General features: G+C 41.2%; 1 protein-coding gene across 1 annotated transcript in view; it reads right to left on the reverse strand.

The window, feature by feature from the left end:
* Nucleotides 1–24,602, reverse strand: part of TTC39C (tetratricopeptide repeat domain 39C) — a 53,412-nt gene that overhangs the window by 1,571 nt on the left and 27,239 nt on the right. The window contains exons 4-12 of the mRNA XM_056854352.1: nt 22,926–23,040; nt 20,704–21,055; nt 17,669–17,837; nt 8,672–8,765; nt 7,155–7,274; nt 6,331–6,440; nt 4,077–4,200; nt 2,827–2,924; nt 1,556–1,660 (exon numbers count right to left, since the gene is read on the reverse strand). Of these exons, the coding sequence (XP_056710330.1) occupies nt 1,556–1,660; nt 2,827–2,924; nt 4,077–4,200; nt 6,331–6,440; nt 7,155–7,274; nt 8,672–8,765; nt 17,669–17,837; nt 20,704–21,055; nt 22,926–23,040 (1,287 nt within the window). The remainder of the gene's footprint in view (nt 1–1,555; nt 1,661–2,826; nt 2,925–4,076; nt 4,201–6,330; nt 6,441–7,154; nt 7,275–8,671; nt 8,766–17,668; nt 17,838–20,703; nt 21,056–22,925; nt 23,041–24,602) is intronic.

Consider the following 24,602-nt stretch of genomic DNA (forward strand, 5'->3'; position numbering starts at 1 on the left):
TTAAAATATATATTTTTTGCCGTCAAGTCACATCAGACTTACGACAACCCCACAGGGTGTTCAAGGCAAAAGATGTTTGGAGATGGTTTGCCATTGCCTTCCTCCGCGTCATGACCATGGTATTCCTTGGAGATCTCCCATCCAAATACTAGCCTGGGTCAAGGCTGAGATTGTGTGACTGGCCCAAGGTCACCCAGCAAGCTTCCATGGCACAAGTGGGGGATTTCAACTAGGGTCTCCCAGATCCTAGTCTAACACCGTAACTACTACACCACACTCTCACTAAAATATTCTAGAACACATTAATTTTTTACAGCCTATTTACATTAAATGCCGCCTATTTGCATTAAAAACGGGAAGCAGTCCTTGCATCATCTCCCTTTTCCCCTTTACAGAAGGCTCTAACTACATGAAAACATAAAGGAGAAATCTATTACCTCAAGCCCCAATGAGTATCGGTTCTTTGTGCTCAGAACAAGCCTGTACTGCCCTTCTGTGCACTTACTAGAGAGTAATAAGCAGCAGACAATTCCTCAAAGGCAATTTCAAGACCTTCTCATTGAACATGGCAACACAGGGAACATTTACATGCTGGCTTTTCTCCACCTTGGCTTCCAAACTGCAGCTGTTTTGTTTTGAGCATCTGCATGATGTTATCCTCTAATTGTCTCCTTCCCAGGCTTTCCCCATTCTTAATATGGTGTCTCTCAAACCCAGCTTGGTATGATCTTTCCAGAAAATGTGGTCCAAGTACATTAGCAACCTGTCTGGACGAGATGGTGTGCATTTTTTAAGGTCCTACCCACATCACTGCCTTTTTCCTTCTGTCACCCTCTCAGAGCCACTGCTTTTCTCACTGTGCTACCAGACGGCTCTTTAAAAAATGGTAACTGCTATTTCACTATAGTGCAATAATGTTATCGGTGATCAATAACATTACCAATACATCTAATTCTCAATGTGCCCCATCTGTGAAGGATCTGGTGACTTGGGCCATGGACAGAGAAGACAGATCTTTCCACAAACCTGGAACAGATCTTTCTACAAACCTGGAAAACAATGATAAAAGGAACACCTGTAACTTTAAGAAACAATGCCCTCAGTCAAGCCTTTGTTTCTGTCAGGAAAGGGCAGGTTGAGAGGTCAGGATCCTTCCCAAGGCTGTTTTGGCCTTTGAGGAAGGACTCATTGGGACCAGGCCTGGGAGCAATTTGATACCATGCGTCTTGCATGACTCACCCAGGCCCGCCTGCTTGCTACTATTCAACCCCACGAAAGTCAGTGTAGTGAAGTGGTTAGAGTTTCAAATTAGAATGTGGGAGGCCCAAATTCAATTCCCCACTCTGCTGTGGAAGCTCTCTGGATGACTTTGGGGCCAGTCACATATTCTCAGCCTATGCTTTACACAAACACATGAACATGCTTCCAAAACTAATAAAATTGGTGTGTGTGTGTGCGCAGACCAGATCAATTGAAAATGTGCCATGCTGACATAGCGCTAACATTTTCTGGAAACATCATATCCCAGGCAGTTTCAGATATACTACATTGTTACCTGTGGGTTTTCTAATAAAAGACAGCCAAGTTCATAGCAAGCGTACGGCTGAATATATAAATTTTGCTGGCGGCACAGTTCATCTTTAAGGGCTCGTTGAAAGAACTGTAAAAGAAAATTGACACATTCAGAACACAGCAACACTTCCAGGAACAAAAGAAATTTTTGTACTGGACACACAAGGTTCCACCGGAGCATACCGCCATCACCATCTGTAAAACCTCTACGCTGAGCAGTTTACATTCCAAGCTGATTCTTGCACTTATTCCAACAACTTTGGAAACTTGCTACTAAAGTTTAGAGATATTCTTGTTCAGATAAAAGTAGCCAGCTATTCATTCCATAATTAAAAATCAATCCAATCATTTAAAAACAGAACAAGTCAGCCTACAAAGGAAGCTTTCTTTTTAAAAAAAAAACACACATACACACACACACACTCACTTCCCCAAAAATCTTTAACCTTGTGATGACAAATCAGTAGCAAGAGAGCCTAATGCACCCACCCCTTAAGGGAGAGCGTTCTACACTGTTATTAACTGTGGAGAATTAATCTCAGAAGAAGCAGAGGTCAACTCAGATAACTCTCTTCTCCTGGTATTTTTGTATTGGTAGAGGGTTGAAACGAACAGTAGGAGGTCCCTCCAGTATTCCTATTTCCCATTAGAAGGGCAGATCCTACTAAACAAAATCTAGATACCGGAGTGGGTACGAGGGCCTGGCAGTCACAGGTACCCATAACCAGGTGAATCCACTGCTGCTACAGTGGGCTTTAAGGGACAGAGGTAGGGAAAGTGAAGTCAAGGGAAGGTCCACAGAGCACAGGTTCTCTAGGGATGAATATGCAGCCACTATGCTGGAAACTCCCAATTCTGTAGCTGGACCAGCAAGGCAACTGGGTAACACTGCTAATATGCTTAACTGTAGAGTGTTCAAGAATGTAAGCAGCAAAATGGCTCTGGTGTTATAGAGTAGGAAAAAATTCTGATTATACTCTCATTTATAAAAAAAACAAGTTGATATTCTATACTTCTCTGTTCTGCTTTCGTGTCTGATAAGCTTTTGTGTCTACTACAGGCTATTGTACTGGAAATGGAGCTTAATTTGCTGGTTCTCCAGATGTTTCAGTGACAAATTAAGCCAAATGACTCAGAAAGGATTTGGAATATTCATCTGCTGCATCACTAGTTCTATGATAATTACATGGCTCAATTTTAATGAGATATCAAAATATTGTAACGCCTGTTCTTTGGGTGTCTGTAATATCTTACCTGCACAGCATCTTCCGAATTTCCTAAACATTTGTGTATGGCACCAAGTAGCAAATTCTTCAAACCGACTACAGCAGAATCATCAACTTCTTGGCAAGCTTCACAGAGAACAAAGTGAGACAAGGAATATGTTGAAACATTAAGCTTTTAAGATGGATATCATAACCTCCTCGTCCCCAACCGTCTTCCCTTTAATAGAACTATGATCATTAAATCAAAGTTAGGTTAGTTATGGGAATAGACAGCAATTAAGAAATCTGTAGACATTTCCTCGAGTTCCATCTTAGGCCACAAAGAAAGCTAATTCATTCTCGTCCAGTTATTATTTGCTATGTGCAGATCCAGTTCCTTGACTGACAGGCCCTTCATGGTACCTGACTGGCCACTGCTTAGAGCAGGACTGCAAACAAGTCCTTGGGCTCAGTTGCAGCTCCCTTTCCATATTATCTGTAACCCCATGGGAGTATCCCTGTTGTACGCACCCTATTTCCACTTCTCTGGGGGAATAGGTGAGCACAAGTGTTGTGTCCTGCATTTCTTCTCCTCTCCCTCAATTCACAAATGATAGCAAAGAAGCATATTTTCTCTTTCCCCCCCCCCAGTCTGCCTCTTCCCCCATCTCATTCAGGGGAAAAGTTTCACCCAGGGAAAACTTTCACAGGCTGTAAAAGGGTCAGTACTACTTCCTGCTTTAAAGGCAATTCCTTCCAAGGCCCACAGTGATCCATTTATGAGACACTTTGCATATAAAGAAAATGTGCATACAATCCAGCTTGGACTGTGCTGATGGATAAGTTTCAACTGTTGTTAACAAAGGAAGTATGCAAAGACCTGAGAGTCACCAAGCCTTATTCTTGCAACCCTGGTCCATCATGGCCAGTGAAACAGCCCAGGCTTACAAAGACAAAGGATGCATCCGCATATCTAAGCTTAATGGTATTCTGTAAACAAACCAGAGCAATTAGCTACGATCTACTACCTTTTTTTATAACATTGCAGCCAGGAATATTTAAAAAAATAAACTTTTCCCAATCAAAGGTGGGGGGATTACTCCAAAAGTCACAGCCTGTTTCATCCAATTCTTAGTGTCTATTATTTTACATCAGGAGTTTATAGAAAATCAGTCATTAGATGAGCAAATTTATTTCAGTCTCCAAATTGGCACAAATTGCTAACATTAATGATAGAAAACTGATGGGAAAATATGGAAGAAACAACAGTGTGCAATTGTAAAAAATAACATCTTGTACCTTGACTCATGCGCTGTAGGTTGGTGAATGAACAATTTGGAAGCGCTTTCCATAAATACAACACTTCAATGGATGCCAGTACACAGAGCTCTTTGGTTGGTTTTTGCTTCCTAAATCGATCTGCCTGAAAACAGAAAAAACAATTATTTCCATTTCAACCTACATCAAAGGAAAGAAGTGCAACTGAGAATGTTTAAGCATGCAGCAATTCAGGATGAAATTCTAAAAGCTCCTCAAAGATTGAAGCATCAAAATCCTATGACTGAGGGTCTCTTCATGGATTACAAAATCCCTTTATGAAAAGCTCTTCCGTGTAGAAATTCATGCTGCTCTGATGCATAAATTCTTAACATGTAATGACTGTACACACATACTGAGGAATCAACTATAGCTTTCCTGTCTGTGTACACTGAGGACAAACCCCACAGATTTAAAGTCAATATACTCAGGGAGGTGACTTTTTATATCAAGGATTTGATACAGAGTGTACCTTAACTACTAAAACGTTTGTGAATCCTTATTCTGCAGTAAAATAATACCTCTTGTGCCAAATGAAGTATATATGTAGTAAATATTTTTTACTGAGTGGACCCTTTTTCAGGTTCCTAACCAGAGCGTTGCAACCAGTTTCATGGAGACATACTCCTTCCAACTAGTTGTCAGCAACAGGCAGACAGTGGGCCAAATCCAAACTCATAGCTCTCCAGCTATTAAATCTCTCACTTCAGTTTACCCACATCTTTTCCCTCCATCCCAGTTAAGCTACCAATTGCCAGATATGAGCTGGTTTTAGAATCCCAGCTAGCAAAGACAGGAAGGGAAACCCTTGGGGTTACTGCCCAGCAACGTGCTCACACCTTCCCGGCTTTTTGTTCACTTTAGATCAGCCACCTGGAGCCTTTCAGGCAGCAATCCTTGGCAGCCTTTCAGGTAGCAACAAGATTTTTTAAAAAATCATAGGATTAACTTACAGACAGTTCATTCAACACCACACCAAATGGATATGGGAAAGCATGTCACCAACATAAAAGAGATCTGATTTTCTTGTGAGAATGTTACTGTTAGCAACAAACTAAGTACGTATTATTCAGTTGCTCCAGTGGAATTATTTCCACTAGAAGGCCCTGTTTCTGGCAAGGATTCCCGTCTGCAATGGGAGGGTTATAAGAGTCTTATGTGCAATCTTGCCCTGTCCCTCCCCTCCCAGGAAAGATTTGCATGAGCCAGCACAATGGTGAACTCATTTCATTTTGTCATTTCTAGGAAAGAGAAGTAGCAGCACATGTGGGTGAAAGCTTGAAATCCGCATGTCACTTATACCAGGAACAGGAATACATGTATGAACAGGGTTGGGTAAGACAGGTATACAAGAGAAAATAATTGTTATATAAACAACAGTGCTTAGAGCTAGGGGTGAGCGTTCAGTAACGCCAAACTGGAAAAAAGACGGCTTTTTAAACAGTAGCCAGTAATCCCGCTCTCCCTCCCCCCCAAAAAAAATTCAGCTTTATTTTCGAGATCATTTCAGGATCACCAGCTACAGCAGCAAGAAAAGAAACCCCTTTTAAAAGCAGAAAGGAAAGAAACCCTTTTTAAAAATTAAAAAAACCCATTTCAGCATATTTGCACCATCTCCACAGCACTTTAAAGTTTAAATTCCCCCCTCCCTTCTGCTCCATTATAACCTATGGAAATCTTTCCACGGCTCTGGGGTGTGTGTGTGGTTTTTTTTGTTTTGTTTTGTTTTTAAGGTAAAGGCACCAAATTTTCAACGTAGCTGCTGGTGATTTTCCTTATAAGAACCCTCAAGTTTGGTAAATATTGGGTCCGATTTTATGGGCCTCCATTTTTCCTCCATTGGAACCAATGGAGAATGGATGGGGCACCCTCTTTGGGGACCCATAAAATTGGACCCCCTGACCCAATCCTCACCAAATTTGGGGTTTTTTCTAAGAAGAGTCACCTCTACTTTAAAAAACAACCCCCAAGCCCCGGAAAGATTCCCCATAGGCTAGAATGGAGCTGAATTTTTCCAGATTCCTGAAATTCCCCCCAAAAAAACACATACCAGTGTGGAGATTCAGGAATATTTGGAAATCCTGAAAAATTTTCAGGTCCAATATACCCAAATCTGAATCCCTCCCCCCAATTTTTTTTTGCACACCCCAACTTAGAACCCAACATTTAAAGCAATGGAATACAGATGACAATTATAACCCGTAGAAGAAATTAACCAAGCGTATGCTAGCCAGACCTTTTTGACTGAAAATTGCTCAATTTGATTGTTTTTTCTTTTAAAAAGCTTCTGGACTTCCTTGAATACATTCTGTGCACCATTCACCTCACCAGTAGCTCCCTGACACACTGTAATAAAGAAAAAAAAAGTTTCTTCTAGTGATCTTAGCAAGGCAAATGCATACATAAGACAATATATAAGCAGAATAATGCTGCAAGCTCATAAGGTATTTGGCTTCCTTAGCAGTAAAGAGGATATAAGTGGCAGCCCATATATTCCAAATCAGTCTTTGAAACTACTATGACCAGGATCTGAAAATCTGGGCTACTAACTCCATATACCAGGGTGCTTTGTACCCACTTTGCCCACATGTCATATGACAAACTGCTTTTGAATCCAGGGAACTTTCAAGAGTAATCTATGCTATAGCATTGGAGTGAGTGGGTACTGCACACACATGATTTTCAGAGAACAATACCAAAAAAAGTGATCACAATTCCAACAGATGCAGAAAGGCTTCCACACTCAGTCTAACCGACTTTTTGGATCCTGGACCACAAGGCTGCTCTGCACTAACTTAGCACAGTCACTTCAGTCATCCTTAAAAGCATAGCCCTTAATTCTATGATAATTCAACTATGAATAGAACATATTCACACACACACACACCCTAGCTGTGCACATTCTATTGTGATTTATATGGCTATAAACTTTAACGCTCAAATTTATGAAAATATGTAATCCCCAAAAAAGGGGGGGCAGTCAGTGTACAGGTAATTTCCATGCAAATGTGTACTGCTGCCATACACCAATCAAGCCACTCACACAAATTGTATTAACACAATGATACTTCCCTGCTGTTAAATAGGCATAGTAGCACTGGGACCATCTTGATTCATTTTTAAGTCGTTCGAAGGATTTAAATGCATCCTGGAAATTCATTTCTATCATACTACACCAGCCTGTAAATACAAGAGACATTTAAAAAATAATAAAGAAAGGAAACTGACTTCATACAGCAAAGCTCCAGTATACCTAAAATAAGGAATGAATATCTGGAAGGGATGTAAATCTGCCAGTGATTCACAGTTGAACGCATCCTGATCTCTTGGGTGTACATAATGCTGTGTCCGTGGGCCATTTCAGACATGGACAGGAATAGCAGAAGCAGACAGCTCTGCTGACAGTATATTACTTAGTACCGCTTTAAGTAAAATCGGGGGGGGGGGAGTGTCTGAAGGCTTCTGTAAAACAGTAGAAGATATAGTGTCAACAAAGGACTAATTATTTAAAAACTTATCACTTTACCTTCTTTTAAATCAAATGATTAGGGTCCAGTAGAAACAAGTTTTTATGGGGAAAGTTAATCAGAAACCAGGATCTGAACGGTAACTGTGTCTAGTAGGACACTTTCAAAAGTCTGAGGAATAAAATGTACTTTTAACTTATAAAAGATGCAATCCTATGCATGTTTACCTGGGAGAAAACAAATAGGTCTCTATGGCGGAGTGTGTACAGTATATACTCGCGTATAAGCCGAGTTTTTCAGCCCCAAAAATGGGCTGAAAAAGCCGGCCTCGGCTTATACGCGGGTCAATACGGGGGGAGGGAGGAGGGAGGAGGGAGGGGGGAAACTTACCGCCGCCGCCGCCGGGCCCGTGCCGCTTCCTGCCGCCGGGAGGGGCCTTGGGCAGCCTCCTGCAGCCGCAGGAAGGCTGCCCCAGCCCCCCCGGCCCCCGCCGCCATTTTTCCCGGGCGGGAGGGGCCTTGGGCAGCCATCCTGCGGCTGCAGGAGGCTGCCCAAGGCCCCCCCACCCCCGCCGCCATTTTTTTCGGGCGGGAGGGGCCTTGGGCAGCCTTTTGCAGTCGCAGGATGGCTGCCCAAGGCCCCCCCGCCGCCATTTTTTTCGGGGGGGGAGAAATTAGGCACCTCGGCTTATACGCGGGTCGGCTTATACATGGGTATATACGGTATGTGTGATTACTTTTGTACACAATTATCCCCCATCCAGGACTTTAACATTATCTTTTTACTTTTGTAAGATAGGTGCTAATGAAGAAAAGGAACTTGTATTTCAAAGAAACATTGAGTTCCAGTGATCAGTCAAACTTTGAAGAGCAATAATTAGTGAAATCTACCATGTGATTATACACTAACTGAAGACCATTAGTACATGGCTGCCATATATTATTTATTAGACATGCCTCGCTTTTAGCAATGCAGTAATAACATAGCACTTCCATCAGCATACTATATTGATGATAACTTCTTAATTGCAGTTAACATGACTCAACTTTGTTCATCCAGATATTAGCTGCAACAATACTAGAAAGACAAAATGTATATCAATGTACATACCAATTTCATACAGGCAGACATGTTGAATCTCCCTCTGATCAGTTGCAAACTCCAAAGCAGTGTGAAAGGAGGTCAAGGCACTGTTGATTTGACACTAGCAAATAAAAGCAAACACTATCAGTCTAAATGAAAATATGAATATCACCAATTTTATAATCAAAATGTGAAGCCTGATCACATAGTGCAATATCTAAGGAATGTTTTAAGTGCAATGATAACCTACCAAATTGTTTATAACTAGAAGGATACAGTCACAGAACTGGCTGCCTAGTCCAAATTAACGTGAAGGTCAGTTTTCCAGACCGCTCCAGCTTTGTCCTTCCTGCTCTTTCTAACATTGTACAAGTTTGATGCGGCAGTGACAGCAGAAGCAAAAGCTAGGAGAATTGTTCTCCACACACCTCTCAAGTCACAGGAACCTTTTCTCCTTCTGGTTTCCCACCTGCTCTTCTCTCAGGCTCATGCACATTTTCCACTGCTTGCTATGTCCTTATAGGTTTCCTGTCTGGCGCCTCCTGCCAATCATTTGCCTCCCACAGATATCTTCTCTTTCAGTAAAGCCTGTAGCCTTTCATTCCAGCCAAACCAACAACTAATCTTACAGAAGATGGGCTATGAACCCTCGCTCCCTGAGTAGCTGGAATGTTCTGCGCCATCAAACCAGCTTGGCCAAATGGTTTCAGAGGCTGCATCACCACATGTGCACATCACCACATGTGCAATATAGTATGCTGATGGAAGTGCTCTCCACAAGCAAAATCAACAGAAGGCACAGATGGCAAGTGCCAGTGATGCTGAACTACAGCAGCTTCTGCATGACAAGAAGAAATTCATATGCAGGGGTCCTGCCAGAATAAAAAGATGACTCCTAATCTCAAGGCACAAAGCTTATGTAGATCCTAAGAGCATGAAGTTCTTACCAGCTGAGTCAGAATTCAACCAAATGTTTAAGCATAGCAGCTATATTTATTTATTTAGAATATTTCTATGCTGCCTCTTCAAAGTCCTGCTCAAGGTGGCTTATATATCAATTTAAGTATGGTTACAAACCTTTGGGGATTAGGGGTGAGGGGTAGCCTATGGTAAGAGTACCAAAATATATATCACAATTACAACTGTGTACAATTAAAACTGTGCAATAAGGTGGACTGAGACAGCATTCATCATTAAGGACAGTTCTACTATAGGTACTGGAGTCTACTGAAAATCAGAAGCTATGAACAGATGAAAAAGCTGGTGCTTGTGCTGTATCAAACCTTCAGGAAGCAAATATTCAAAAGAACTATTCAAAACTGATTGTGAAGCTCTAATACAGAAACATCTTGCACCATACTCAGACAGGATCTGCCCTTGCTCTTTTGGCTCTATTGACTCATTAGCTCATGCCCTTTTGGAATGCCGCTTTTACGAGGAACTTCGATTGCACTATATTTCCTCCATTTTAACATACAAATCCAATGCCTCTGTGACTGACATAATGCCTTTTTTACTAAGAGATAGGGACCCCAAGGCTACATTGTCAGTGGCAAGATTTGTTTCAGTCCTTATATCCCTCCAACACTAGATATATGCTGCCCAAGATCAATTGATCAAGGAGCTTCTAAGGGATAAAAGGAAAGGAAAAAAGGATACATCTTACAGAAGAAAGAAAACAAGAGCTTTAAACACACTCAGAGAAAGGATTCTTATGCACTACTGTACTGCTACTGCAGGAGGAGACCAGCTGCGTATCTTAGAAGTTTGCAAATTCCAATGTTGCCATTCAGTTTTGCCAGAGGAAAAGAACAACTCAATCAACAATTGTTAAAGGATGATACTATTCTTTATGGGCTGGGGTAAAAAGCGAGAAGTAGGTCACAGTGAGTAAAGAACAGCTCAGCATAATGCATGACATCAGCGAGTATTGCACCGTCCAGGTAATAAGCAGAAAGCACTTCTCATTTAACTAACCATCATAAAACCCTGATTAAATTAAAAGAGCCCAAGATCTCCTATTGTAGAAGCCATTTAGACATCGATGTTTCATCACAAGCCTTCTGTGGCCTTACTGTCACCACAGGTCCCAGGAGCTGCCTAGCTAAAGTAAGCACAAACATTTTGTGGCTAAGAAAGACATAGCTAATTACAAAGGTTGCCAGTAGTCCTGTTGGTCCAGCAGAAAAATATCCACATGCAACAGTGCCTATATCATTCACTAGGACCCACCCAAGTCTCAGGAAGTGGTGAGCAAGCTTTTGAACTCACTAGAACTTTACCATGGACTGCCAAGAAAACAAATCAGTGGGTTACAGATCAAATCTGCCTGAACTGACCCTAGAAGCGAAAATGACTAAATCGAGGCTATCGTATTATGTTCACACTATGAGAAGACAAGAGTCACTGGTAAAAACAATCATGATAGTAAAAGTTGAAGGCAACAGGAAAAGAGGAAGACCCAACAAGAGATGGATTGACTCCATGAAAGAAGCCACAGTCCTCAATTTGCAAGACCTGAGCAAGGCTGTTAAAGATAGGACATTTTGGAGGTCACTGATTCATAGGGTCGCCATGAGTTGGAAGCGACTTGATGGCACTTAACATACACACACAGAGAACTTTCCATCAAGCTAAATGGTCAGTCAGAAACAATCAGAGACCATGACGGGGGAAGGAGGAGGGCAGAGAGAGAAAGTGTTTCAGGGCATGACAGAGATGTCCCACATCTGTGGCACACAAAAGCCTTACAATGGAATGTAGGAAGTATGTAGGAGTGGGGAAACAAACAAAACTGTACAACATATGTGTTGTACAGTTGACCCGACTTATGGCCACCCCAGCAAGAGGTTTTCAAGGCAAGTGAGATGCAGGGGTGGCTTGCCATGGCCTTCCTCTGCAGAGTTGTCCTTAATGGTCTCCCACCAAGTACTGACCCTGCTTACCTTCCAAGATCTGCGAGACTGGGCTATAACATGCCACCTTCCCTCCCAATGTAGGAAGTATTCCAACCTTCATAAGTCTGTGAGTGCTAAGATGCAACACAGATTTAAAGCGGCACCAAAGAAGTAACTGAGACACAGAAGCAAACACTAGCTATTTTCTTATGAAAACACAGAAGCCAGGTATACAGAAAAACTATTTTTTTTCTTTACAGTGATTAATACCAAATTAACTAGTGAACAGGGCAGGAAGAACACTGCCAAAATCCTGAGAAGGTAGAGGCTACTGCCATATGCTGAGCAAAGCCTCTGCAGAGTACACACCTGCACCCCTATTTCCAGAGTTTGGCAGTATGCATCTGGTACGGGACACTATCAAAGGCCCTGATATACGCCCTCTTTCTCAGAGCAGCATGTATCCTCCTCTACAAAATACCTCATCTATGCATTTCGCAGAACACTCCCATAGCCACACATCTAACTACCCCTTAGTGATAACTGTAAGCAACAGATAAAGTGATCCAGGAACCAATATACAAAGTTGTTGGACAAATTAAAAAATATATTCAGGAATGCAATTCTAGTTTTTATGTACCCCTACACTGCCCAAAATCAATAAGGCTGTTAGCAGCCTTTAATTCATTGTAAATAGATTTGGGTGGTTTTTATTAATGAACTATGACAAATTGGCAAGTTATAGCTTCAGTTGCTAAGAAGGGTACAGATCAGTGATAAAACTGTAAATCCTGTAGTGGCAAAGCAGAGTTACAATATGAAACAATGCAAATAATATAGTTACATATATAAAGAACAACAGTCATCCCTGATCCCAGCAAACTGTTTTAAAATCATTAACTAGACTGTACCACCAAGGTGCAATTTGAAGTCCCATGGTGTAAATTCATTTTTGTCATTTAGCACCTTTGTAGCTGTCTGGCTGGGAAGGTGCACATATTCTCATTATTCCTAAGTAGCCATCAGTGGGTTGTTGTTGTTGTTGTTTACAGTTTTTAAGCACTTCTTTGACATCACAGCAGCCAAGCCAATGATAGGTAGAAGTTGACTCTTCAGACCAGGCTCGCGCATTCCCTGAGACGTTTCACTTGCTTAAGTTAAAACTTTGGAGCTCCTGCCCCCATATTTGCACTGGATCCTAGACAAAGCTGTAATGAGTACAAAGCAACTGATAGAAGGATGGGATAACATAATCCTTGCTCTTAAATATATACACCTGAAGCAGCCTCAAGATTGCGTCCATATGCATCTGAAACGAACAATAGCATCCTAAGTGGAGTAGACTTCAGGGGACAAAGAAGGATGGCACTGAAAAATGTACCAAATGTTTCCATTCCTCTTCCCTGATCCCTTTCTTCATTTTCAGCTACCTCAGCCAGGGACACAATGCTGCCTCTGTCGTGGCGGGGTGGGGGTGAGGATAGCTCTGAGGAATGTTTCAGGTTCTTCAGTTCTTCATAGTGGGGACCTTTGGGAACTGCTCAACTTTAGTATCAGCCATTCCTTTCTATAACCATATGTACAATTTTCAAATAGAAGAAGAACAAACTCAGTCCCTTAAGACTATCTTCCTGAATCACTTTGAGCCCTCTGGCTAGTTTCCAGGTTCATTTCATTAAAAAAATATAGTCACGGATGTTTCAAGTTTTCAGCCTGGAGCTAGCAAAAACTATGCTCCCTGAATTCCAACTGCATCCTGTGTCTAAGCGACAGCAAAGGACTTTTAGATTTTCAATTGCTCCTTGCTATGGAGCTCTAGTAATCAGATAAGCCATAAACTCCTGCCTATGTTAACTAGGGCAAATACTGAATTTAGAAATACTTCTAATTTTTCTGGCTAGAACTTTAGGTATACCAAAAGCAAACCTATTGTCTTGGTCAAATAAACTTCTATGTTGCAAGAGATGTTATAGGGAGTTGTCTCTATGGCTTTTTCCTTTCAGCCAAATTACTAAAAAAGAATATGATAATACTTCTGGGGGGTCAGGAGCCTGGAGATTGTATACTGGCAGAGTTGTAACTCTTTTTACTCAGATTTCTAAACGAAAGCAGTTCTTATGATTGCTGAGAATCCCTATTGATGTCTTCCACTGGCAATGACTACTTTGCAGAGTAGACCAATCCCAAAGCAAAAGATGGAACAAGAGATTTCTCCCCCACCCTCAACAGCTTAGTAGCAGCCTTGGCCTGCTGAAGTGAGGAGATGGGACAGATTCTCCAAAGAACCCCCTATATCCCTCTGTACACTCTCAAATCTAAAAACGTAACAATGGCAAGGATTTGCCTACATTACTCCTCTTGAAATTACCTGTGTATCAGCTATCTGTTGAGAGGCAGAAAGATGGATTTTGATGTCAGAGTGAATAAAAGATAAACACATATACCACAGAATAACTACGGAGCTCTAGTAATCAGATAAGCCATAAACTCCTGCCAGTGTTAACCAGGGCAAATACTGAATTCAGAAATATTTCAAATTTTTATGGCTAGAACCTTAGGTACACCAAAAGATACTACGATACTAGGATACACGGTCAGACACTTTTATTTCTGTGTACATAAATATTCTTAAGGGAAAGAACAGGAGGAGGGATTATATTTAAAGTTTCATAAATAAATATGTATTTAGAAAATGTATATACTACCTCTCCAGAGACCTAATTATAACTAAATGTTGTCAAGCAGCAGCTGACTTATGGAGACCATGGGATTTTTGGGGCAAGAGATGAGCAGAGGCGGTTTGCCACTGCCATCTTCTGCACAGCAGCCCTGGTCTTCCTTGGTCATCTCCCATCCAAGTATTAACCATGGCCAACACTGCTTCTCTTCCAAGCGCTGACAAGCTTGGGGCTAGTCTGGTCTATTTAGGCTGCTCTCCAGAGACCTGCACCAGATGAAATCAGAAACTGAAATACCCATAAATCCTGGGCTCGCTCAACAGAGACCATCCCTAGGGAAGGGGTCTCAACTGAGATACAAGGCAGATGGTACAAGACAGCAGTGATGTACAGTAGATTATTCATCTTACCAATAAAACTCTCCTTGGCTTATGAGGTCTCTGTACTATGGTCTTCCCTTTCCATGGCTGCCCTGTAATTTGAGCACTGGTTCACATTCAGAAAAATGTTGTGCTATTATGTATTTTGTGTGTTCTGAAATTTCAGAAGGAAATAAATACCACACATACCTCTAACAGATTGTTTTTACTATCTTATCAATTTTTATAAACTAATTAGCCTCCTTCCATACATAGTCTTACCAACATCCCCCGTATGAACACATTAGGATACTGTGGGTTGTTGTAAGAATTGTGGCCAAACCCCACACCTGACAGGATGTGTTCTTTTTGTGGTCTTTTAACTTCTCTGGTGCGCTTTAAGAGAGCCAGCATGTGTAATGGTTAAGAGCGGTGGTTTGGAGTGGTGGACTCTGATCTGGAGAACTGGGTTTGATTCCCCACTCCTCCACATGAGCGGCGGAGGCTAATCTGGTGAACTGGGTTGGTTTCCCCACTCCTCCACATGAAGCCAACTGGGTGACCTTCAGCTAGTCACTCTCTCTCAGCACCACCTACCTCACAGGGTGTCTGTAGTGGGGAGGGGAAGGGAAGGTGATTGTAAGCCGGTTTGAGTCTCCCTTAAGTGGTAGAGAAAGCCAGCATATAAAAACCAACTCTTCTTCCTCTTCTACTACAGGCTTACACAGCATTAAAAAATCAATTTCTTCACATACATGGCTCTTTAAGGACACTTAGGAAGATGAAGTAAGATGATTATTAATAAATGCAGTTAAGAAATTAAGTGCAAAATACATCAACAAACTGAACTGTCAAACTTTATCTCAGGAGGTCAGTATTTTCACTAGACCCATCATAACAGGCAGGTTGGGAACAGAAGGCACTCATGGAGGTATAATGAAGGGCTTGCTGGGCAAGAGGAGTATTGCAGAGCTTCTTGAGTGACCCCTTACTATGTGAAGGAACAGGCAGTGCCCAAATTAGTTCACTCAGGAAGTTATGCCAATCAGGATAAAAGCAACGCCAGAGAGACTGGCATGCACCTTCCAGGGAAGCTACACCTAGGCAGCCTTTGAAAACAAGAAGGCACACTCTAACGAAAGCCCCACTTCCACTTGGGGATACCAGAAGTTCAGCATGATCAGAGTAATAATCAAAGTCTTAAAACCAGGAAGAAGGTTCTGAACCTGTAAGAACTGGGTACTGTGATGACAAAAAAACTCTGGAAGAGAACAAGCGGCAGAGAAAATATGGTTCGAACCTGTTTTGGATGCTCAGAAGCACTTTAAGGCTAGATCACAGGACTACTGCTGTAAACGAGAAACAAACCCACTTCTCTCCAAAAACAGGACAAGTCTGAGGGTTAACATGTTCAAGAACAACCAAAACACAGTTTGGTATTTACCACACAGAAAAAAGACAATAGTACTATACAGCAAAAACAGTTACTTCTAGACTGTAGGAACATCTGGTCCGCTAGAACGATATGTACTTTGGCAAGATTATCACAATAATTCATTCAAGACTAAAACTAGTCATTAACATCCAAGGAATGCACAGAATCTCAAGATGACTGGGAGAAAAAAAGTAGAGGGCCTGCAAGTTTTGTGAGGATTCAACATCAAGAGCCTGTCAGGTCTGTGCCACAGGAAAGGGAAACCACATCAGTACTGAGCAATACTTCCAGTATTTAGGTGCAATTATGAAAGATGAGCAGCAACAACAACAAAATAGTTGGTTTTGTAGATGATTTGATGGATCACCAGTGGCAAGTTGACTAGAGCTGGTGGTGCTAACTTCAGGGAAGTTAATTTCTTTTCCCACAAGGGGGCAGGAAGACTGGATTTACCACCAACAGAACAGTAGCTAGACAGGAAAGATGAAGTGACTTTCTTCTGAGACAGGACATTGGTTCCCAGTCTTTTTGGTATCGGAACCCACAAGTTCAAATTTACTTGGTAGGGTGACCCATTGATTTATTGTCACATGAATTTTGGACCATAGGTTTTTGGCAGTCATTGCTTTCACGCATTTTAACTGCAAGAATGCCTATTTTATAACCTTTACTCAAGTTATTCAAGCAAAAATGTACTTAACGCACCTATTAATGTGAAATTTGTTGAAATAATTATTGCACTTACATAGGTAGTCACAGTATTTCCATGCAAATGCAAGAACACAACTCTCTTATCACAGGTTATGAACAATACTATGCATGTCTATTCAGAAGTAAGTTGCTGTATTCAACAGGGCTTACTCCCAGGTTAGTGGGCATTGGATTGCCTTGTAAGTAAGCCCCACTGAATTAAATAGGGGCTACTTCAGAGAAAACACAAAGAAGAAGACAGGGTGGGGTTTTGGCCAGTTCCTCACCTGGGCACACAGTGCAAGGGGTCCCAGCCCACTTACTTCTTCTGTAAAGAGTGAGAAAGCAAAACATGGAAAAGAGGTTGGGGTTTACTTGGGTTGCTCCCTATTAAGTTGAAAGCTTCAGATTCCAAACCTGCAGCTCCTTTCTCTTATAATACTCCTTTAGAATTGAAGAATCCCCCCCACCCCAATATTCCATTTAACTTCAACAGCAGATTTCTCCTTTGGGGAAATGCGTCTGTTTTTAAAAAACAAGCACCTTCTGTTTTCTTCTAATTATCCGTTCAGACCAATAGGCTTGCTACACCCCACCTCCTCCAACTGAGAGATTCAGCATGAGTTCAGCTAGGCACCAGGCAAGGAGGGGAAGGGAAGAGCTGCCATTAGCCAATAGGAGCCTGCGACCAACTTCAGCAAGCTTTGCTGATTGGGAAACACTGCCATAAGACATGCTGTTTGTTTAAAATTTTAAAAGCTCATGTTTCTAGGACAACGAGCAGGTGCTAGGTGTTAATACTCCTCAAGCCTTTTGGATCTCCTACAGTTAATAATACAGACAACGAAAAGCAACAAAATCAATGGACTTTGATATTCTACATGCTTTGCTCTGAAGACTATGGCTTTATTTGTAAAAGTTTAGATTGAATATCACAGAAGCACTACAGAGAAACCTTACAGTACCTCTAAGCGTTGTATCCTTCCCTTGAAGAACATGAACAGAGAGGAATTTGGATAAGCGGCTTCTTTTTTCTGAAGAATATCTTTAGCTTCTTGCAGTCCTGCTTTGGTATCACTGCCATCCAAAGCAAAAAAAGGACGAACCACAGTGTGGTACCACAGCAAGGCTAATCTGAAAATATACAGAAAATGATCATGACGACTCCCAGTTCCCCCATTAGGTGCTGATACAAGTCGAAGGGATCAATTATATTCTCGTTCTAATGTCAGACTAATGTTATCTAATACCTTAATTTAGAGCTAAATTTAAATCACAGCAAGGGAGGATATTTAGAATAGTAAATTATTTAAAGGAACTCACCTCTTCACAAGCCTACTAAAGTCCCAATCCTACAGTGCCAGAGGTGTGGGCAGGGTAGAAGCATGCACATTATCAGACATATTTCAAACAGTTTTACTGCAATTTGATTGCTCAGTGTAACTGGTAAGCCAATGTTCCATTCAACACTAGCTTTTATCAGTTCAGCTACATAATCAACTGTAGTTATAAACTCAATACATTCAAGGGTGTACTGTGGACTTCTCCCACCTGCCTACAAAGCTACGTAGAATTTCAGCTTGAGGCAACATTTTACACATTTACCCCACTCTATTCACAATCCAGCCCCTCCCCAAAGGTCAGGGCTCCCATCCAGAGACACGTGTGCACTGTAATGGGGAGATGTATGTCCTGTACTAGTGATCTTTCCCCTCCACTTCAGAGGAAAGGGCCATTCTACATACACCCCCCACCCCGATTTTGCACATTAGAAGCACCCCTTTACTGAAGTGAGCTGGAGAACCCATAAAGATACAGTGTTTAGATACAGGTCCAGGATACAGAAACAGCAAATAAAACTACCCATTCAAATGGAAATTGAAAGGCCGAGAACTCTTACAATACTGTATATTGCAATGCCCCCAGTACCCCCCTCATGGTAAAGTGCTATTGAGATGCCACAGTCACAAACAAACTGGTGTTTGAGAAGATCTTAACTGACAAGAGTTTGTTCACAACAAGCACAAAGCTAGTTAATTGCTGGGCTCATACATGCTCCCTCCATCCTCTGCTCGTATGGTACACCAAGACTGAAGACAGAAGTCTTCCAACTCAATCCAATTAGTTATGACATATGAATGTGAACACCATAAGAACGGGAACAGACAAATGGTCCATCTAGTCCAGCTTCCTGGTTCACACAACAGCCAGTCACATGCTCCAGGGAAACTCACAGGCAGGGCCTAAAGGTAACAGCTCTCACCTGCTGACTGCTCCCCAGCAGTCATGGAGATCCCATTTGGCTACTATCATGCCTAATAGCCAAGGACAGACGTATCCTGCCCAGCTCCCCTTTAAACCCATCTAAGCTAGTGGCAGTCAGCTCTACAAGTCAACTAACCCATTGGGTGAAGTAGTACTTTCTTTTGTTTTTCTTGAATTTACTGCCAATCTGTTTCATACGGTAATCCCAAATTTGAGTATTATGAGAGAAGAAACAGAGTTTCTCTGTATCCTCTTCCTCTACACCATGCATAATTTTGTATGGAACTATGATGTCACACCCTCAGGAACCCTTTTTCTAAACTAAAAACATTCAGATGCTCTAGCCTCATTAGGGTAGGCTCTCTAATCCTTTCCAATCCTGTGATCATTTAGTTTTGATGATCAATCCTGTGATCATTTACTCTGCCTTAATAAACAGAAATTAGTTTTGTAGAAGGCTTTCACGGTCAGAGTTCATCAGTTCTTGTAGGTTATCCGGGCTGTGTGACCGTGGTCTTGGTATTTTCTTTGCTGACGTTTCGCCAGCAGCTGTGGCAGGCATCTTCAGAGTAACACTGAAGGACAGTGTCTCTCAGTGACACTGAGTTCGTTTCTTTACCAGTAACTTGGTTTCTTAACCGGGATTCAACTGGGATTAAGAATCCTGGTTACTGGGAAAGAAGCTAACCTCAGTTTTTCGTACCTGGCACTTAGATGACATGACTAACCAGAGTTAATTGAAGACTTCTGTCATCACTATTGAGAAAGGAGAGTGGGAAAGTGCACGCCCACCAATTAACTACATTCATGCCTCTCAAACAAATTCCAGTTTGTTCATGATGTCTGATCAGTGTTGGATTTCCCAGGGGGAAAAGCCCATTCAGAAAAGAGACTGCAATTTACATTGCTCAATCAGATTACCAAAACAGCCCACTCTAAACAGAAACAAGTTGGTAATGTACTCCAGGCTGATAGCTGTAGTACTGGAACATAGCTCCAACAATATAACAGCACTTTATAAAGGGACAGTGAAACAATAAACACTGGGTAAACCCAAAATAAAAGTGGTTGCCCCATAAAAGCAAAAAAAAAAGTAAATACAGGTTGTTCCATTCACTTCAAGAGGATGGAAGTGGCAATAACAGTATTCTACTGTAAGATAAAGGTTCTATGTAGCTGGGGAAGATCAAAACGCACTGAGATTTCTTGCCAAAAAGTTATCCTACTAAGACGAACAGAAAGGAAAGCTATAACTGTTCAAAATAATAGCGCATGAATAACTACCCCACTCCATTGAACTGAATTGTGTCTGAACTGAGATATTTGTGTTTTGAGAAACATAGAAAAATCCTCAAATTAAAAATTAGTACTTTAACACAACTGGAGATTAACAAATTGTTTAATTTTTTTTTTTTTTTACCAAAGTTGCAGTTTACTGAAGTTTAAAGAACGGTTTCTTTCGATAAGCATCTTTCTAAAATGAATAATTCCAGTAATTTCATATTTCAGTAATAAGGCTAAATGAATTAAAAGCCCCTTCGCAACAGTCTCAGAATTAATGTACAGTGTATTTCATAAACCATGACATTTCAACCAACTAGTTGTTCTGTTAATTTCACCTGCTGATGTTTCCATTAAAATAAACAAGACAGTGTTGCTAAACTTACGTTGGCCTGTAGTTTACTTACTGTCAAAGTACTAAGATCTACCAAAGCATTGCAATATAGCTACTCACGTAGCTAAAGGGGCCTTCATGTCCTTACTTTCACTTGCATACATCAGTGAAGAAAGCCCCTGCAGGCGGTCTCCAGGAAAACCCAGCAGGTTGATGATTTTGAGCAGGTTTGGGGGCACCATGGATATGCAAAGATGAAAAAGTCCATATCCAAAGCTCACAGCACCTTTCAGTCTGTTTAGCGAATCCTCCGTTACACCTTCTGTGGCAATATGATTATCATTTGCAGCATCAGAAGTCGGAGATGCCTGAGTTATCTTCTGATACAATTCCTGAAGTGTATTAATGTCCGTGTAACACTTATTGTAGATTTTCCAAGCTTTTCTAAGGATCCACCCACCTTTTATATAAGCTGTGGAAAGAAAGAAAAAATCACTCCAGTTTTCACCTAACAGAAAATACACACCAGTGGGCCCAGAACCATAGTCTTACAGATTGAACAGCATTACATAGGTAGTTAGAACCAAAAACAAACATTTACAACTCAAAGGGAACTTCCTGTAAAAAGTGCATTTATTTTTTTAAATTGTGAGCCTTTCACCCCGATTTATAAAAGTGCTCAAAGTGATACATCAAGACTTTAAAGTCAGGTTTCATCATAGGGTTGCCAACCTCCAGGTACTAGCTGGAGATCTCCTGCTATTACAACTGATCTGCAGCCGATAGCAATCAGTTCACCTGGAGAAAATGGCCACTTTGGCAATTGGACTCTATGGCATTGAACACATGAACACATGAAGCTGCCTTATACTGAACAAGACCCTTGGTCCATCAAAGTCAGTATTGTCTACTCAGACTGGCAGTGGCTCTCCAGGGTCTCAGGCTGAGGTCTTTCACATCACCTACTTGGCTAGTCCCTTTAACTGGAGATGCCAGGGATTGAACCTTGGACCTTCTGCATGCCAAGTAGATGCTCTACCACTGAGCCACGGCCCCTCCCCATTGAAGTCCCTCCCATTCCCGAACCCCACCTTCCTCAGGCTCCTGGCAACCCTAATTCATCAGGAAGGGGCAACTGTATTAAAATCACCATATGAATTCAGCAGTGTTAGTAAAGTGTGTGGTATTCCAAACCACATGTTTGGAATACTACACACTTTCTCCTAGTTATGCACCAAGGGGTTCAAGACCAATATACAGGAATATGAATCAGGCACCCAAGAAAAAATATATATTGTGCAAGCTTGTTTCCAAGTAAAAATGTAAATGACCCCTGTGCAAGCACCAGATCATTACTGACCCACGGGGTGAAGTCACATCACTATGTTTACTAGGCAGACAATGTTTATGGGGTGGTTTGCCATTGCCACAGTTTCCAAGTATAAATCCTTAAACGTGGCTAAGTCACCAAATCTGAACTATCCAACCTCAACTGCTCTGTAGCAGACTTTTTAAAGGATGAATGAAGCAAACAGTTTCTTTTTTTAAAGTACCAAGCTATGGAAAATTAAGCCGTCTGTTGCAATAAAACACTCAGAGCAACAGCCATGATTCAGCTTTACTATGAGGCTAAGGTTACTGCAAGAATGTGCAGTTCGACCGCTTTCTGCTGCAGAGCATTTTCAGTACTGCTGTGGTTCACCACAAGGCAAGTGTTTACAGTTTTATTCAGCACTGCTGCAGAAAGCACAGAGAGACCGGGGGAGAGGGGGACTCTTCTCATCTCCTTGGACTGCACATCAACAATGCTTTCTTAACGATTAGGTCATGCAATTTTTATATAGATGGGCTATTATTTGAACTAGAAGTGCAAACTTTTTCTAAAGGTCATCAGGTAAAACAGTATCACTATGGCATACAATACATTATTCCTAAGAACTATGGTAACATTAAGGAAAGGTGAATTACGTCTCTGGATAAAGATCTGAGACTGACTGACAATTTCTTATATCCCAGCAACACCACAGGTAATGGTAGCATTTGATTAATATCCAGACATTTCCATACCAACCAACAGCATTAAGGGAACAAAATTGCTAGTATTGTTTGGGGTGGGGGGTTACCAAGTGCACAAGAACAGCAAATCGATTTTAGCAAATAATCTCAATGGGCTAACAGAAGGTTAGTTGAGTGACCTGTCAATGATTTGCAAGTAAAATTGGTCACCAAAATTCCTCACTTTCTTCCCGCACAAAAAGGACCAGGTGTATTAAATTGACAGAACATTCAAACACATGCCATGAAAAAAACAAATGTTATTAATATTAAGAAATGCAGGTCACCTGATAATTCTTGTTTTACAAAAGCAAGTACAGCAAGATAAACTTGACAGTCGGCTACAATTATCTGTCTCTGCAGCCGATCAATCATGGATGGGACATCCTTTCGGCCATCAACCTATTTGAAATAATATGAAAAAGAAGACTCATCATATGAATTAAATTCTCCTGAAGAGACAAGATTTACATGCAACACAGGATGCCCTATTCAAACTGACAACAGGAACCATAGATGTCTACTTCACTGTGTCTGATGAAGGTAGCTTAGACTCTCGAAAGGATATACCCTGGAACTCTTGTTGGTTTCTATGGTGCTACTGGACTCAAATCTACCTATTCAAACTCAGTTTTCTATCAGGTTCTAATAAGAACATAAGAAAAGCCATGCTGGATCAGACCCATCAAATCCAGCAGTCTGTTCACACAGTGGCCAACTGGGTGCCTCCAGGAAGCCCACAAACAAGATGACGGCAGCAGCATTATCCTGCCTGTGTTCCACAGCACCTAATATAATAGGCATGCTCCTCTGATACTGGAGAGAATAGGTATGATAGATTGTGTCTGTATGTTTGGAAACTCTGCAAATCTTGTATGTTTCATATTAGTTGCAGAGGCATACGCTGTAATGTTCCAATACCAATGCACAATGGTAAGGAACACAACAGAAAACAAAAAGAAGCAAAGACATGTGTAAACATACCTTTTGCCTTCTATTCTAGCATAGAAGACCAAGTAGTAATTCTCTATATATTTTAAAAGCATATCACCTTTCAAAATGTCCAAAGTTGTTCCTTTTGGGAAAAGAATAACTATAGGCTACTGTCCCCTTTTGCCCCACATAAAGCTGATGATTTCTATGTTCATCCCCCACAAGTCTGGTAAAGCAAGTCTGCTATGTGTAAAAGGGATATGGAAAGTGGTATGGAAACACTATAACATATCCCCATTGCAAAATATGTGGCATTGTAAAGGTAAGCAAACTGCATAGACTAATATAAACCCAATGTTAATAATGTAGGTTCTCACTGTTCTCAAAGGGAGTTAGAGCTGAATTATTTATAAATTATGCAGCGTACTGCCCTAGGTCTACTGAATGAGCAAAGATTAACATCATCAGTGGGATACTTCAGTGGATCAGTGGGATAATTATTAACCAAAATTAATCATTCTGGCTTAAGAGGACACGTGCTGACTTTATATACATAAACAGTTGGTGGTAGCTGACGTGGGGCCAAATTTTACCAATTGGCATGGTAACATACAAAATCTTTTGAAGTTCAAAAGGTAAACTCTGTATCTGCATTTTGATTTCCAAGGATCTACAGCTGTCGAGTTGGTGCACAGTCTATACCTAGATGAGCTTGCAAATCAATAAGTATGGATAATACTAAAATGGAGGGTAGAGGTAACTGCTCTGCAGGGGACAGGAAAAAATAAATGTTTGGGAGTATATTAATCAACGTAGAATGAATTTGTGGAAGATCTGAGTAAGAAATTAAAATGGCAGTCTGATTTGTCTGGGGGGAAACTAAAAGAAATGGAAATGGTTTTGGTGGGTGGGAGTTATATTTGAAGATCAGATTCCATCTTTGCCGTGTATGCAGTTTGTGGTTTGGGGCAAGTTACCTGTCTCCACTAGTGCAACTTCTACTTCCAGCTATGTCCATCCAACTGGGTCTC

The sequence above is a fragment of the Euleptes europaea genome, chromosome 8 (genome assembly GCF_029931775.1).
Source record: "Euleptes europaea isolate rEulEur1 chromosome 8, rEulEur1.hap1, whole genome shotgun sequence".
NCBI lineage: Eukaryota > Metazoa > Chordata > Lepidosauria > Squamata > Sphaerodactylidae > Euleptes > Euleptes europaea.